Here is a 14,890-nt window from a genome sequence, read left to right on the forward strand (position 1 = left end):
CAAAATTAGTTGCTAATATGTCAATTCATGTATCTCTTCGCGTCACAAACCTTCACCCGAGATAATTGGCCACTTACTTCAAGCAAAAGCTGCTTTTGGAATTTAAGAGTTATCTTATTTGAGGAAGGATGATAATTTGAAGCAACCAAACTCTTTATTATAATCTTAGGATCATGTGCGGTAGGACATTCTATTAATAGTTTATATTTTTAATAATTAGATATAATTAAAGTCACATTAAAATTATACGATTTTTTATACATATTAATTTAACGGTTAAAAATAAATAATATTAAACAAACGGTTTTTGATACAAATTAATTCGATGACTAAAATGAAAACCTACTAATAATTCATTTTTTAAAGTCTTATAGCAGAAATCTCTATACTCTTATGCTTCAAACCAAATACTATTTATTTCTCTGCAAACCCAACTTCCTTTTCCAAAGAAAAAAGTGAAAAGTACTAGGAGAAAGGGCTCAAGTAGTGCCTACCAAGTACCCATCTTCATTCATTTCTTGGAGAGTTGATCTATTAAACAAAAGGTTGTGTTTCTTTATTCTTTCTGAAATATCCCAAGTGGGTTTTTTTTTTTTTTTTTCTCTACTCCGATCAGTACCATCTTCTAAGTTTCTCTCAGTTGTTTACTGAAATATGGCGAATTTTCTAAGAACGGTTTTCGATGGCTTGGGGTTGTTTGTTTGGACGATTTGGGGTCTTCAAGAGAGACGATTTTCAATGGCTTTTAACGTTATGAGCTCTATTATGGTGTCCATGACGACGTCATTAATGGTGTGTTTATTGTCCATACAGAGAAATGGACGACCAGAAACCTCTTCTGCTCTGCTTTATGTCCAGTCGTAGACTTACCGGTGATCGCAAAAATAATGTCGTTTTGTAAATGTTCCTGATCAATCTTTTTCTTTGTTATATATATGTATCCTCACTTTGACGTGTTTACAGATTTGTCATCTCCATTATTGTAGCCATATTTAGGTATGATCTAATTATTAATCACTATGTATTTTTATTTTCTTAGTGTAATATATTAATCTTGCATAAAAAATTGTAATGCATGGCAAGATTTTTAGATATAAAGATCTTTAGTTGCTTACACATTTTCAGTTTATAGAAATATATATGTATATATATCTATATATATGAGTTTCTCTACTTGATTATATATCAATATGTATCATTCTCATTATTGTTGTTATTCTCATTATTATTGTTATTGTTATTGCTATTAATATCTCAATTTCCTACCACTTTCCTTGAAGGGTAAAACGCCATAACTTCACTTTCATTTTGACAAGGAATTAATTAATACGTCCATTGTTAATTAAGAGATGTGTATAACTGAATCCCTTTTTGATCTTTTGGCTTATTGCCAAATGAAGAGAGAAATTTTGAGCAGCAAAAGGTACTATCCACCAACCTCACGACTCCACACCCATGTGAGACAATGTGCTTTAGTACGGCCTTTTAAAATAAATTAGACAATACGACCTAATACATATGTTTCTTTTTTTCAATATTAGATATTACAATACATAATTGTATTAAGTAGAATTTCGTATTAAATTATAGGACGTATTTGCCAAACACCATATTATTCTTCTAAAAAAAAAATAAAATAGATGGTGCTAATACAATGTACCAAAGGCGCCTTTAGCTATTTGCACCTCTACTGAGAATTACTTTTTTGAGTATCCCAGTTCTTGATGAGGCTTCAAACGCCGAAAAAAAAAAAAAAAAAAAAAAAAAAAAAAAACCGCCCTTTTATTTTCATTTTTTTTTTTTTTTAATAAGCTATAAACCCCAAAAAAAAAAAAAAAAAAAAAAAAAAAAGAAGCCGTACCTGTACTTTCAATTTTTTGTCTATTCAATTAACTTTTAACCACACCCTTTTAAAAAATAACCGTCTCAATCCAAATCATATCTTTCAACTATGCGCTATCCTTTTGATTCCTACCGACCATTTTTCTTTTCTGCAAGGAACATACTATTCATCAGCGGCAATAATTTGGGACACTGATAAACCATGAAAAATGAATAGTTAGTTCATATATTAGAATTATAAGATTAGAACCATTTTTAATTTACGTATATTTTTTGTGAGAAAAAACACTGTAATAAACCATAAATTATAATTTAAATTGGGATACGAATCTCTAAACTAAATAACCTCTAAATTTCTAGCTAGCACAGGTATATCCTTCTAATACTTTTTTCTTTAGAAAAAAAAACAATCAATATAGTAGCTCTTAACGTGACTCCACTTACGAAAGTATTTAAATAAGGCTTCATAATAAAGACAGTTTGGTATTGTTTTCCCGACTGTGTTTTGGCTTTTGAAGTTGATTAGAATTTAAAGTCGATAAGTACGAGACCTGCTGGGGCCACCAGCAAAAGGAAAGAAAAAATTAAATTAAATTAAAAAAAAAAAAGGTTTAAAAGAGAGGGAAGGGCTATTTCAAGGACCCATCATTTTTGTTTTTTGCATAGAGAGTTTTAACTTCCAACCAAAGGCTCTTTTTTTTCTCTTCTGTTGTTCTTCTTGCAGTATCTCTTCATCTTTGTGTTTGGTTCTGCATTTTGTCGACGATGGCGAATTTGCTCGGAATGTTGATGAATGGGTTGGGATTGTTAACGTGGACGATTTGGGGTCTTCAGGAGAGGCGATTTTGGAGCGCCTTCAACCTTCTAAGCTCTGCCGTGGTGTCCATCACAACGTCAATTGTGCTCTACATATCCATGAATGATCATAGAGAGCTTCGATTCTCTTCTCCTCTGTTTTATATCCAGTCATAGACATTGAAGAGGTGAGACTTGGTCATGATCTTTATGGACTCCTTGTACAAGTGAAGAAGTGTGTGTGTGTGTGATTTTTCTTTTTATTTTTTTGGCTTGTTTACAAACGGCCATGCAGCTAAGGTATGGACTCCTTGTACAAGTGAAGAAGTGTGTGTGTGTGATTTTTTTTTTTGTTTTTTTTTTTTTTTGTCATTGATCTCCATACCCATTTCGAGATTATAAAAAAAAAAAAATCATACCTTATAGTTTAGTTTAGAGTGTAGCATATTTATACCTTCACATTTTAAAATTATGCATAATTTCGACCTTTTCTCAGTCAATGGTTAATTTTGACCATAAAAAGATCTAAACACATTTAAAGAAATAATGAAAAATAATAAGAAAAAAGTACAAATTAGATTTTTTTTAGTCACAATCAATATTTGACCAAAAAATGAAGTATTTAACATGAATTTGAAATGTGAAGGTATAAATGTTCTGCAATTTAAAATACAAGGTACAAGTTTTTGATAACCTCAAAATGCAGCTCATAAAAATAAAATAATAAAAAAAAGAAATTCTTGATTTATTTATTTATTTTGTAAATTGATATGAACATTATCTAAATCCTCTACCAGGCTCTTCAAATGCCATAATTGTCCTTTCATTTGGCAACACGTTCAGCTACAAGACACAAAATGTCGTCAGTTGACCCTTTTCTTTTTGGCCTTGTCCTAAAATGGAAAACGATGTTGAGCTGATCTGCTCAACTCATTCAAAAGATAAAAAGTTAAACAAAGCAAATAAATAACTACAAGGTTGGGCATAGACATTTTAGGGCAACAGAGAAAACATCCAAAAACAAATGGGATGCTTTTATTTGTTTGAAATTGCATGATTGCATTACTGACAGAAATCTTAACAAACAAGTCATATCTATAAGGTTGGGCGTAGCAAGGATTGTTTATTCCAACACCAGCATTCATTTACAAAATGACATAAATTTAGGATACATCAAAAGGCATTTCCCCCACTGGTTCACTCTGTTTATTGCTAATCCAGAACACTAGCTATAGAAGACACAAATTCATTGATAAATCAACAGACTGATTATTTTGAATGGAACCAGATCAGACGCAGAAAACGAGGAGTTTTCTTATCGCTGGGAAGACGACAACTTTCCCTTTCGCACACTGTATTAAAATTATAGTAAATAGCATTTTTATGAAATTAAATTAAGTAAATAGTAAATTTCTAAATATTCAAAGTAAATAGCAGTAAAAAAAAAAAATTCATCACGTAAATCTTTAATTATGACTAGTAAAAAGATCCTTACCGCGAGAATATTTTAATTTACTGCTATTTACTTCCATTATTGTTATTTACTTCATTCTCCCTTCGTATAACACAGGTAAAAGAACCTCTAACCACCAGGAATCAGACGCCTCTCTTTTGAGTAACACTACAATACATCCCAAAAAAAGAACTTTTTTTAGCAGTTGGATGAAGGTTAAAAACGACATTATCCGTCGAAATTAACGAGGCTGGTTATTTGTCATCATCATCCAATGACTGAAAAAAAAAAATGACGTATGTACATTTCTAAATATTGGGATGTATTGTAGTTATACTCTTACGCCTGCAGATACCCATTCTCCCCCAAGTAAGATATCACTGTTTCGGTCATTTTGCAAAGTGGCACAACGTCCTTTCCTTTCTGTTGCAATACTATCTGCAGAGTATAAAGGTAGAGGAATCAAAATTAGCAAGTAACGTCAACCAATGAAAGCCAAGGGAACATTTATGGTAAAAAGAATGAACAACGTTACAAAAATGTTAGGATGAGCAGTCACAACTCACAACCTAGACAAATTTTGATTGTAGTGTTCAACAACTCTACATAAAGAATATCAGTCAGATTTTGGCTAAACATGCAGGAAATATATATGTATATATACACATATGCACACACATATATCTATGCACACAATGTGTGTGCGCGCGCGCGTGCATTTCACGTTTTCAGAGGGTTTACAGTCTACAGATAAAGAAAATCTAGTGAGGTGAATCAGAAACTTTGGCATTGATCGTCCTTTTCAAGCATACCTCACAATTTAATGGTGGTTCGTATGGATCATCAATACCAGTAAAACCTGAAAAATCCCAAATAAGAATTTAACTGTTAAGGCAGACGGCAAAGGTAAATATTAAATTAGAGGCTTTTATCTCAAACACAATCCCTACAACATACCTTTTATCTTTCCTGCCCGTGCAAGTTTGTATAGGCCCTTTGGGTCCCTGCTTTCACACACTTCAAGTGGCACATCCAAATACACCTATTATTGCAACAAAGAGATCTGATGTAATAACTTTAATTCACCTTAGAGGCAACAACAAAAGAAAAAGGAACCATTTTTCTTGTGCTCTAGATATTAGGAAAACAAATGCCACATAGATAACCACAAACCTCAATGAAATCTCCTTCAGGCAATAGTGAACGACAGGCACCTCGATCACTTCTGTAGGGAGATATTAAACTAGCAATGCAAATTATGCCAGCATCCGCAAATAGCTTTGCAACCTCACCTTTTTTTTAAGGAAGAAATAGTTATGCAGAGGATAAATATAAAAAAATTTATAGGAGAATATGGAGCATATAAGTAACAGAGACCCACCAATCCTTCGTATGTTTTCTGCACGATCTTTGGCTTTAAAACTGAGATCACTATTTAGACCATGTCGAACATTGTCACCATCAAGGACGTAGCTCAGTTTTCCTCTCATATGCAAGCCTTGACTCAAAGCACATGCCAAGGTGCTTTTACCTATGAATTACAGACCAAAATATGCGAGAATATGAGAGAGAGAGAGAGAGAGGCATGGAATATACTACAGTTGCATTTATGCAACTCTTTAGGAAGTAATCAATGACAGGACCCAAATGATCATCAAACATTCTAAATTTGTAGATACATTATTATTAGGGATACACTACATACATGCGAAACTAGTCTAACACACTTCAGAAGCCCAACTTGACCTAAAAGGTTAACCTATTTAGTCTTGGATCCTTCCATGCATATAAACCACTTCACATTCTCATCAACTTTCCATGTGAGACAACACACATGTACTTTTCTCAACAATCTCCCCCTCATGTGTGTTTTTACCGAGCTCCCCCTCGAATTAAAGTTTTCAAGTAGCCGGTACATCCAAGCTTCACACTCCAAACGGGAGCCAACTCAAACATGAGAAAGAGAGCCGAAACCATGCGAGTCCACCAAATGCTCCACCATCCGCGCACCTGCGAGAACACCAACTCTCCACGGGAGGCAACGTTAAAACTGTAACCGAGTGTGATCGCTTAATCCATACGAACCATCGGCTCTGATACCAATTTATTGGGAAAACTAATACTAATAATTGCGGAATAAAACTCTCCCTCTTCCAACCACTAGAGAACCTTTGGTGAGCTTCCACTTACTTTCACCAAAATAACTAGTAAAACCCTCATCATCAAGTCTGCCTGTGGAGATCAAGTTTAGGCGAATATCCGGAACATGCCTAACATCTTTGAGTACCAACTTGCTTCCAAGATTAGTTTCCAAGCAAATATCTCCAATGCCCACAATTTTAGAGGCACCAATGTTTTCCATTTTGACATTGCCAAAATCACCGGTAGAGTAAGTGAAGAAATCACCATGAGGAGTAACATGAAACGAGGCACTAGAATCAATCACCCAATCACTTTCTTGGCACACAAGACTACACAACTGTCATAACAAATGATAGTAACATCACCTTCGGCGGCTACTGTATTAGTCTATTTCTCATCTTTATTTCCTTCACCCTGTTCTCTTTTCCAAATTCTGCATTCTTTTTTCATGTGACCCATCTTGTTGTAGTGACAACACTTGACATTTTTTCTGTTTTTAGATTTTTCCCTGAATGTATCCTTTTTACCATGACCCTGAGGATGCCTACTTTTACTTCTTCCACGCCTTTCTTGTTTTTCAGAAACAAGTACCTCAGAAGAAGATTCACCCTTTTCCATTCTTCTGGCTTCTTCACTCAACAAAGTGGTATCAGAGCCTTTGGTTGGCTAGAGGCTAATTCTTGTGTGTTGAGATGGAAGAACAAAATTTGTATGGGATGACAAAATTAACCTCATCGAATTATTCCATTTGGAAGCGTAAAATGAAAGATTTGCTTATTGTTAAAGATTTGTATGGGCCTGTTATGGGCAAGTCAAAGCCAGAAAAAACAAGTGATGATGATTGGGAAACATTACACATGAAAGTTGCTGCTACGATTAGGCAATGGGTTGATATTAATATTTTTAATCACATTTCTGAAGAAATGAAAGCCGATGCACTTTGGAATAAATTAATTATGTATGAGAAAAATACCTCCAGAAATAAAGCCTCGATCATTAGAAGACTTGTGAATTTGACTTACAAAGATGGAAAAAGTATGATGATAAGCCTGATAAGCCTTTGCTTAAGCAGGTGTATTTTTGGAAAGGCAAGATGGAGTAATAGGTTACTAGACTGAGTTAGTGGTTAGTGGTTAGTAGTGGGAATGTTGAGAGTTGTATAAGGGACTGTGTATAAATAGGGAATAAGCAGACAATAGAGAGGTAGGAAATTACTGGAGTCTTGTTGAGGAAGTCTTGGCTAATGCTGAGCAGGAGAGATTGGGCAGTATCTCGAAGAACTGTTCTTGTATTTCATTTCTGTTAGTCAATAAAGATCATATTCGTTCTTTCAATTCTTTCTAGTTGAATTCTATATTCTGTTCTTATCATATGACTGAACATACTAGTGATTTTCAAGGCTTGGTGAACCAATTGGCCGCAATGAAAATGCCTCTTGAAGATGAGTTATAGGCATTGTTACTTCTTAGCTTCTTGCCTGACAGTTGGGAAACGTTAGTAGTATCACTAAGCACTTTAGCGCCTAGAGGAAAGCTAACCATGAAGATGGTTAAAGAAAGTTTGTTGAGTGAAGAAGCCAGAAGAAATGAAAAGGGTGAATCTTCTTCTGAGGTACTTGCTTTTGAAAAACAAGAAAGGCGTGGAAGAAGTAAAAGTAGGCATCCTCAGGGTCATGGTAAAAATGATACATTCAGGAGAAAATCTAAAAACATAAAAAATATCAAGTGTTATCACTGCAACAAGAAAGAATGCAGAATTTGGAAAAGAGAACAGGGTGAAGGAAATAAAGATGAGAAAGAGACTAATACAGTAGCCGCCGAAGGTGATGTTACCGTCATTTGTGATGACAGTTGTGTTAGTCTTGTGTACCAAGAAAGTGATTGAGTGGTTGATTCTGGTGCCTCATTTTATTAGTTTCATGGTCTTCTTTATCAGTATTGCTCAACATTTATCAGCACAGCGTACCAGAGTGCTGTTATTTGTCTTGAATACGAGATATGGATCAACAAAGGCCTTTAAACACTGAATCACTCATATTTTCCAAATTCCTCTAGCAAATAGGTTAACTTTTACAATTTTGTATTTTCAAATTAATTTAAGTAGCATTTTACGAATAGGCGCAGAGTTCATGCTTGGAAGTGAAATAACGGCCCACACAAAGACAATGTACCACTGTACTAATCAATGGTAGCTCAAACTAGTGATTGTACTATAGGATGCTAACCTAGATATTAGAAACATATTTGACCAAGAAATAAGCTTTTTGTGTTCATATATTACCACTAAAGTTATTAGCTTATAAGCCAAGGTTGAACTTAATATAAATCGTCCAATCTGAACTGGGACAAAGCTGATTGCTTTATGGAAAAGTTTGAAGGAAGTGAAGTGTTACTGATTTCGATCTTATCAGTAAAAATAAAATATAAACCATAATTAAACATATTTAGAAAAAGTTGGTCAAAGTAAAGTAGAAAAGGGGTGGTAGAGAGACACAATAGTCTACCACAAGAGGTATCCTGTCTAATCCCTGTAGACGAGAGCTATTTGTTTACATATGCACAAGGCTCGGACAAGTGGAAGCTGAGTCAAATGATGACAGCATCTTCCAATGAATGCATAAGACAGTTTTCCTTTATGGTTATTGGCATTTGACACGTATAATTCCACAAGGAATTGTTGTTCCTAGCATGATAATGCTGCATAAGTATGCAACCAAAAACTACAAAACCTTAAGAAGAAAACAACGAACAGGAAAAAAAAAAAAAATTTTTTAAGTAAACAAATAACAGGTTCTGCTGCCAAACCAAACGTACAGATATCTACCAACTAAAAATTGCCTAACTTTATTACGTGTTATTAAATACACCATTTTAACGGGTAAAAAACACTACTGATCATTTTAAAAAATAAAAAATGCTAAAGGGAGGGAAATAAAAAATAAAAAGGAGTTTATCAAATTAACAAACCTGAACCACTAAGACCAGTAATCCAAATGACACAGCCTTTTTGCTGAAGTAGCTCTTGCCTATCAAGTTTCTCCACTGAGCATTTATGCCATGTAACGTTTGTCGACTTCCTAGTAGCTGACAAAAGGTGGAGATTTTTCCCTGGTTAGAAGATTTGTTCAGATTAGAACCTTGAATTAATTCCATGTAAGAAGAAAACTAATGTCTGACAATGACACTCCAACAAGTTATGATCAGAACAAGAATAATCAAAAGTACCACTCAAGCCAAAGTGGGGTTGAGGAATTTTAAATACGGATAACAAGTGCATCATTTTCATCAAAGTTCCAAATCCACACAAGGACATTCTCATCATTCAATGCCTCTGCAAAACAAGCCAGATCAACTCTATAACCAAAAGAATATCCACCTGATCTTTAATTTGATAAATGATTCTATAAAAACAAAGAGCAATCCGTGATAAATTGAATCTTCAGGCTCGTACTTGACCCCACTCAATTAAGTCGCCGCAACAGAATTTTCCCCAAAAAAACATGTTTTCCAAATGGTTATCTGTAAAGTCAAAGAAAACAAGCTTTTTTTTTTTTTTTTTTTTTTTTTTTTTTTTTTTTTTTGGGGAAACAAAACCTCAGCTATACCTAAGGCTAAGACAGTGTTGTGACAAAGAAACAAGAATAATAAAGGAATCAAAAATACCAACTAAAAATTCAAAAAGGTGATGACTTTTTCAATCACAGTTTTCCATTGTTCTTAACCGTTTTTTTCCTTGAAAAAAGAAAAGAAAAGAAAAGAACCAACTCGTTTCAATAATTCATAGTTTCGCCATTGATTAATCTAGAAATCTAAAAAGCAAGAAAACTAATTCCAATAATGCGGGCTTGAACTAGAAATTAACAAGAATCTACTATCAAAACCAGCAAGATAAAGCAATGAATCACATTCATATCACCAGTATTATACGTTCGAATCAAACTCGAGAGAAATCAGAGAAATCAGGCGGATGAAGTTACCAGAAACAGAAGCGTGATCATTCATCGACTTGATCGACCGCGAAAACCTCGAATTCACATAGGCTCCATTGTAGAGCCCCAAGCTTCTCATCTTCCTCACCTCCAATAGAACGGCATTATCGCCAACAACCTTCAAGAACGCCGGCTTCGCCGGCGACGGCGGTATCGAAGGTCCAGATTCCAATTCTGGCGACGAACCGCGAATCGACGGCGGCAACGCGTTCAGCGCCGTCATCTCCGAAGCCTTGAATGGCCGATCAGACGCTCCGTAACGGTTTTCCGTTACAAGAGAGAGAGTAGAGAGAGAGATAGGAGAGAGAACTGCGGAAGTTTCTGAAATGAAAGAGGAAGTGTAGAACGTGAGTTTTTCTTTATATTTATATTAGCAGAGAAGTGCTTGATTTTTGTTTGCAAAAAACTCCAAAAGAAGAAAAGAGAGAAAAGAGTTTGCTGTCATTGGGTGGCAGAATTTGAGTGAGTGGCCATCTTATGTTTTATTTTATTCGTCGAGAGTTCGCAGAAGATGGGATTTCGATTGTAGATTTGTAATAGTTCCGGCCTCGTTTTTTTGGTTGATTCAAGTTTAGAATTTAAATTTTGTTATAGTAAAAAGTTTTAAACAGTCATATTTAATTTTTTTATTACAGTAAAAAATTTTCACATAATATCACATCTCAATTTAAATTAAAAACTCGAATTAACGAACCGAACGGGCCTACCTAAACTAATAACCCTAATAATATTAAAGAGCATAATGTGGCAAGGTAAAATTCTAACTTTAAAATCGTTAAATAACACCAGATTCATGTATGGACAAACAAAAATATGAGAAATTTCAAGTTTAACAATTATTTTTTTTCTACTTTTATATATTACTATACAAAATTTTAATGTTATTATAAAAAATAATCTGCAAGTTACAAAAGATATTATGTAGGTTATCAAACAATAACTTGTAAATTATTAATGGTATGAGATAAATTTAATAACAATGACAAAAATACAATAGTGATAATTTATTAATGGATTTTTAAAATTTCCTTAAAAATTTGTACACTTTTATAACTAACGAGATTTAATTAACATTTAATAAGGTTTTCTACAAGGAAAAAAAAAGATATTGAAATCAATAGAGAAAATAGGGACAGAAAAAGTAAGAATGAATGAAAATAGAGCATGAAAAATGAAATTTTAAATTGCCATCAAAATTTGAAGTTTCTACTCTTCCGAAGTATTTTTTGGGTATTGAAAAAATACAAATAAGTACGTATTGAGAAATATCAGTAAAAATATCGATTTTAGTGATATTATAGTGTAACTTTTACAATATTATAGGAAACGTCATAGAAATAATGGGAACATATCGAATACTTTTGCGAAAAATGAAAAGATTGGCAGTCAATTGTATTTTTATTTTTTTCATGATATCAATGTTTTATGCATTAGACATTAGATTTCTATAACCTAAGACATTTGTATGAGTTGTTCAAATATGAAGCAAAGAAGTGTAGACTTTCATTGTACCACATGGAAGAAAACACAATGGGTGTGTTTAGAACTCGTTCTAAAATGACTTTATTTTTTGTATGAAAATAGAAATGAAAACGTTTTCAATCTCAGAAAGAAATTATTTTTGAAAATGTATTTGGTAGTTTTATCAAGAGATTATTTTCAGTATAAAAAATCCATTAATATCTCTCTATATGCTCGAGAGAGGAGAAAACGGAAACAAAAAATGAAAAATGACTAAAAGTCATTTTTCATTTCTCTCTCATTTTACACTAAACCAAAAAATCGTTTTCATTTCTATTTTTTATTTTTAATTGTATCAAACACTGTTTCTCTCTCATTTTCATTTTTTTCTTAAAAAACGTGAAAAAATAAAAATAAAAATAGCTCCAAACACAATCAACACTTCTGAACACTTTATAAAGGGTCACACCTTTTAGTTGGTTATAAAAGTACTAAGGGACACTCACTTGTGGTTCAAACGCACGGGATGACTCTAGATACATATTGTGTTCTTACTTTCTTTTTCGAGACTAGGAGGGGAATAATGGTATAAAAAAAGCGTATATCATACATGTTTCAACTCAATGTGCACCAAATTTCTAAGGTTTTGCCCAACAAGACATGGAACTATTTTACATGACGTAAGAGCAATTCAAAAATATGTTTGAAATGTTCCCAAATCACAAGACAAAGTGGACTCTTCTCTAAATATTCTACCAAGGATTTTGTTTTGAAGCTAGAGATTGAGTGGACAACAGGGCGGCTAATTGCGATGGCGGTTCTTTCTTTTCAAAAACCGCTGACGAAGCCTACTTGTTATTGGAGTATATGGCTGCCTTTAATTATCATTGTTGTTGTAGGGTAAAAATTCTAAACTCTAATCTAAACCCATGTGAATTAAATAAGGACATTTAATAATCGTAGACTGCCTTATCCTAAGTTGTCACGCCGGACGAAGGTTCTTTTAGGAGAAGAATGCAAGTAAAGCAGAAAATGTACGAAAACGGTCGATCGCTCCGAGTGGTCGAAGAAAACAAGAAATCGACCGCATTGATAATCGTAAGCGGAGATGGCTCAGAGAATGTTTAGGAAGTCAAGTCCACGTGGATTAAGAGAGATACGGGGCCTGCCCCGGGATTTATAATTTGTAATTAAATAAGAGAAGTAAGCGGAGAAGTAAGTGAGAAAATCCTGGTTATTGGCATAAATCCCAAGCAACCGGAGATATTATCTCAAAATATAAGAAAAATATCCCGAAATAAAATAAAGAGAATTACAGAGAGTGCATGGGGGTATATATGTAAAAAGGACAAGTTCAGAAGGACATTTTGTAATCTCATTCTTCTGAACATAGTGAATTTCTTTTCTCACAGTAGACGTAACTCTTGAACAAAATAGTGAACCACTATAAATCTTTGTGTTCTTTCTTTCTGATGGTTGTTTGATCTTTCCAAATTGTTTAATAGATCGTTAAAACCACGTTAATGACCTCTAAACTTAAATTAATTCTGTTGACGAATTTCTACTATCAACAATTGCCTTTGGGGTCCCTTAATGCACAATTCTGATTGGGAAAGCCACCAAAACCCTTTATGGAGTAGCCACCCTAACATGATGGAACAAAACTCTTACCATCAATAAGAAGAGAAGACACTTTTGGAAGTTGCTTTAAACCGATTCAAGTCCACCTTCGAGAAAAATCTTCAAATCACCGACTTCAAAAGACCAAGATCGAGAGAGTAATCCGAATTATGTGGAACCTTCTCGAGAATTTGAACCTTTATGGCATGTTTATTTATCCGTAATCAGAGTGGACATGAATCGAAGTGGATAGAATTCAAAATAGACAGGAATCAGAGTCATAATAAGATGTTTATTTAGATTCCAGGAATAGAAATCGGAATCAGTCCCAATCTCATTCATGCGTTTACTTACACTCAGAATCTGAATAAACTATTATAAATTTACTTACCTACCCTTTTAGTAGATTTTTGTGTGTTGAACTTTAAAAAAAAAAAATCATATATTATGCTAACTATTTTAATATTAAAATAACTAATTAAATTTTTTTTAATCACACCTAATTAATCATCTAAATTATTTTTTCTCAATAAATTTTGAAATAAGTTAAAGAAAAAAATATAATGATAAAATAAAATAAGAACAAAATAACTAAGTTTTAAGTCATAAACTTTAAAAAAAAGTTCCAAGTCAAAAATTAAAAAATATATCCCAAACATAATTCAAAGTACCAACATAATTTAAGTAAACTAATAATTAGCTAATCTAATACTTAAACCTCATGACTAAAAATTTTAAGAATGTATCTCTGTAACGCCCTTTAGAATTAAACATGTTTAATTATGCTAAACTGTGGATTATTAGTGTGTCTAATTTGATTTTCATAATTAATTAAGGGACTTTAAGTCATTTTCAATATTTATAATTACACCCCAAAGATTTTTGGAAAACACACTTAAATTTAATACATTTTCCTTTTTTTTCATTTTTCTTTTTCTTTTCTTTTTCTTTTTCTTTTTTTTTCTTTTCTTTTCCCCCCCATTCCCTTCCCGTGCGCCCAGCCCCCCTCTCTCTCTTTCTTTCCTTTTCTTTTTTTTCTTTTTCTTCCTTCTCTGGTTCTCCCACGCACAACCTCTCTCTCTCTCTCTCTTTCTCCATTTTCTTCCACCGCCGGCCACCTCTCTCTCCGGGCTTCCTCCCGCCGGCGTCCTCTCTCTCTCTTGCTCTCTCTTTCCGGGTTTCTCTCTCCCTCTCTCTCTCTCTCGGCAGTTTGGCCGAAAATCTCAAAAAAAAAAAAAAAACGAAAAACAGAAAAATTGAGGGAGACAAAGCTCGAGCAACTGATTTGAGGTAAAACCCTTTGAAACCCACTCTTTGATTCGGATTTTAAGCTTGAGAAAGTTTGATTTTGGTTAGATTTGAATAATTTTGAGTTAGGGTTCGAGTTTGAACAGTTATTGTTGGAATTGAATGAAATTTGGGGATTTTTAGTTATTGGACTTGTTTAATTGATTAGAAACTGATTTTGATGGATTCTGGAGAATATATATTGAAATTGGATTTGAATTGCAGGTTTGGCATTTTTCCTATTTATGCCGGCATGCTGCCGAAATTTCTCTAGAAACTTGTTTTTAAACTGAAATTAAATA

General features: G+C 33.5%; 1 protein-coding gene and 1 long non-coding RNA gene across 2 annotated transcripts in view; one reads left to right on the forward strand and one right to left on the reverse strand.

Moving 5' to 3' along the window:
* Nucleotides 1-4,245: 4,245 nt before the first annotated feature.
* On the reverse strand, nucleotides 4,246-10,528 carry LOC21392726 (adenylyl-sulfate kinase 3). The gene is made up of 8 exons (XM_024169702.1): nucleotides 10,209-10,528; nucleotides 9,199-9,339; nucleotides 5,472-5,621; nucleotides 5,264-5,382; nucleotides 5,048-5,132; nucleotides 4,903-4,949; nucleotides 4,395-4,528; nucleotides 4,246-4,258 (listed from the first exon to the last, which is right to left on the reverse strand). The coding sequence occupies exons 1-7, from the start codon at nucleotides 10,441-10,443 to the stop codon at nucleotides 4,430-4,432; spliced, it is 876 nt and encodes a 291-aa protein (XP_024025470.1). The 5' UTR covers nucleotides 10,444-10,528; the 3' UTR covers nucleotides 4,246-4,258; nucleotides 4,395-4,429.
* Nucleotides 10,529-14,559: 4,031 nt separating this feature from the next.
* Nucleotides 14,560-14,890, forward strand: part of LOC112092762 — an 8,140-nt gene continuing 7,809 nt past the window's right edge. The window contains exon 1 of the long non-coding RNA XR_002902739.1: nucleotides 14,560-14,591. This is a non-coding gene — a long non-coding RNA (uncharacterized LOC112092762). The remainder of the gene's footprint in view (nucleotides 14,592-14,890) is intronic.

Source organism: Morus notabilis, unplaced genomic scaffold (assembly GCF_000414095.1).
Source record: "Morus notabilis unplaced genomic scaffold, ASM41409v2 Scaffold29, whole genome shotgun sequence".
Lineage (NCBI taxonomy): Eukaryota > Viridiplantae > Streptophyta > Magnoliopsida > Rosales > Moraceae > Morus > Morus notabilis.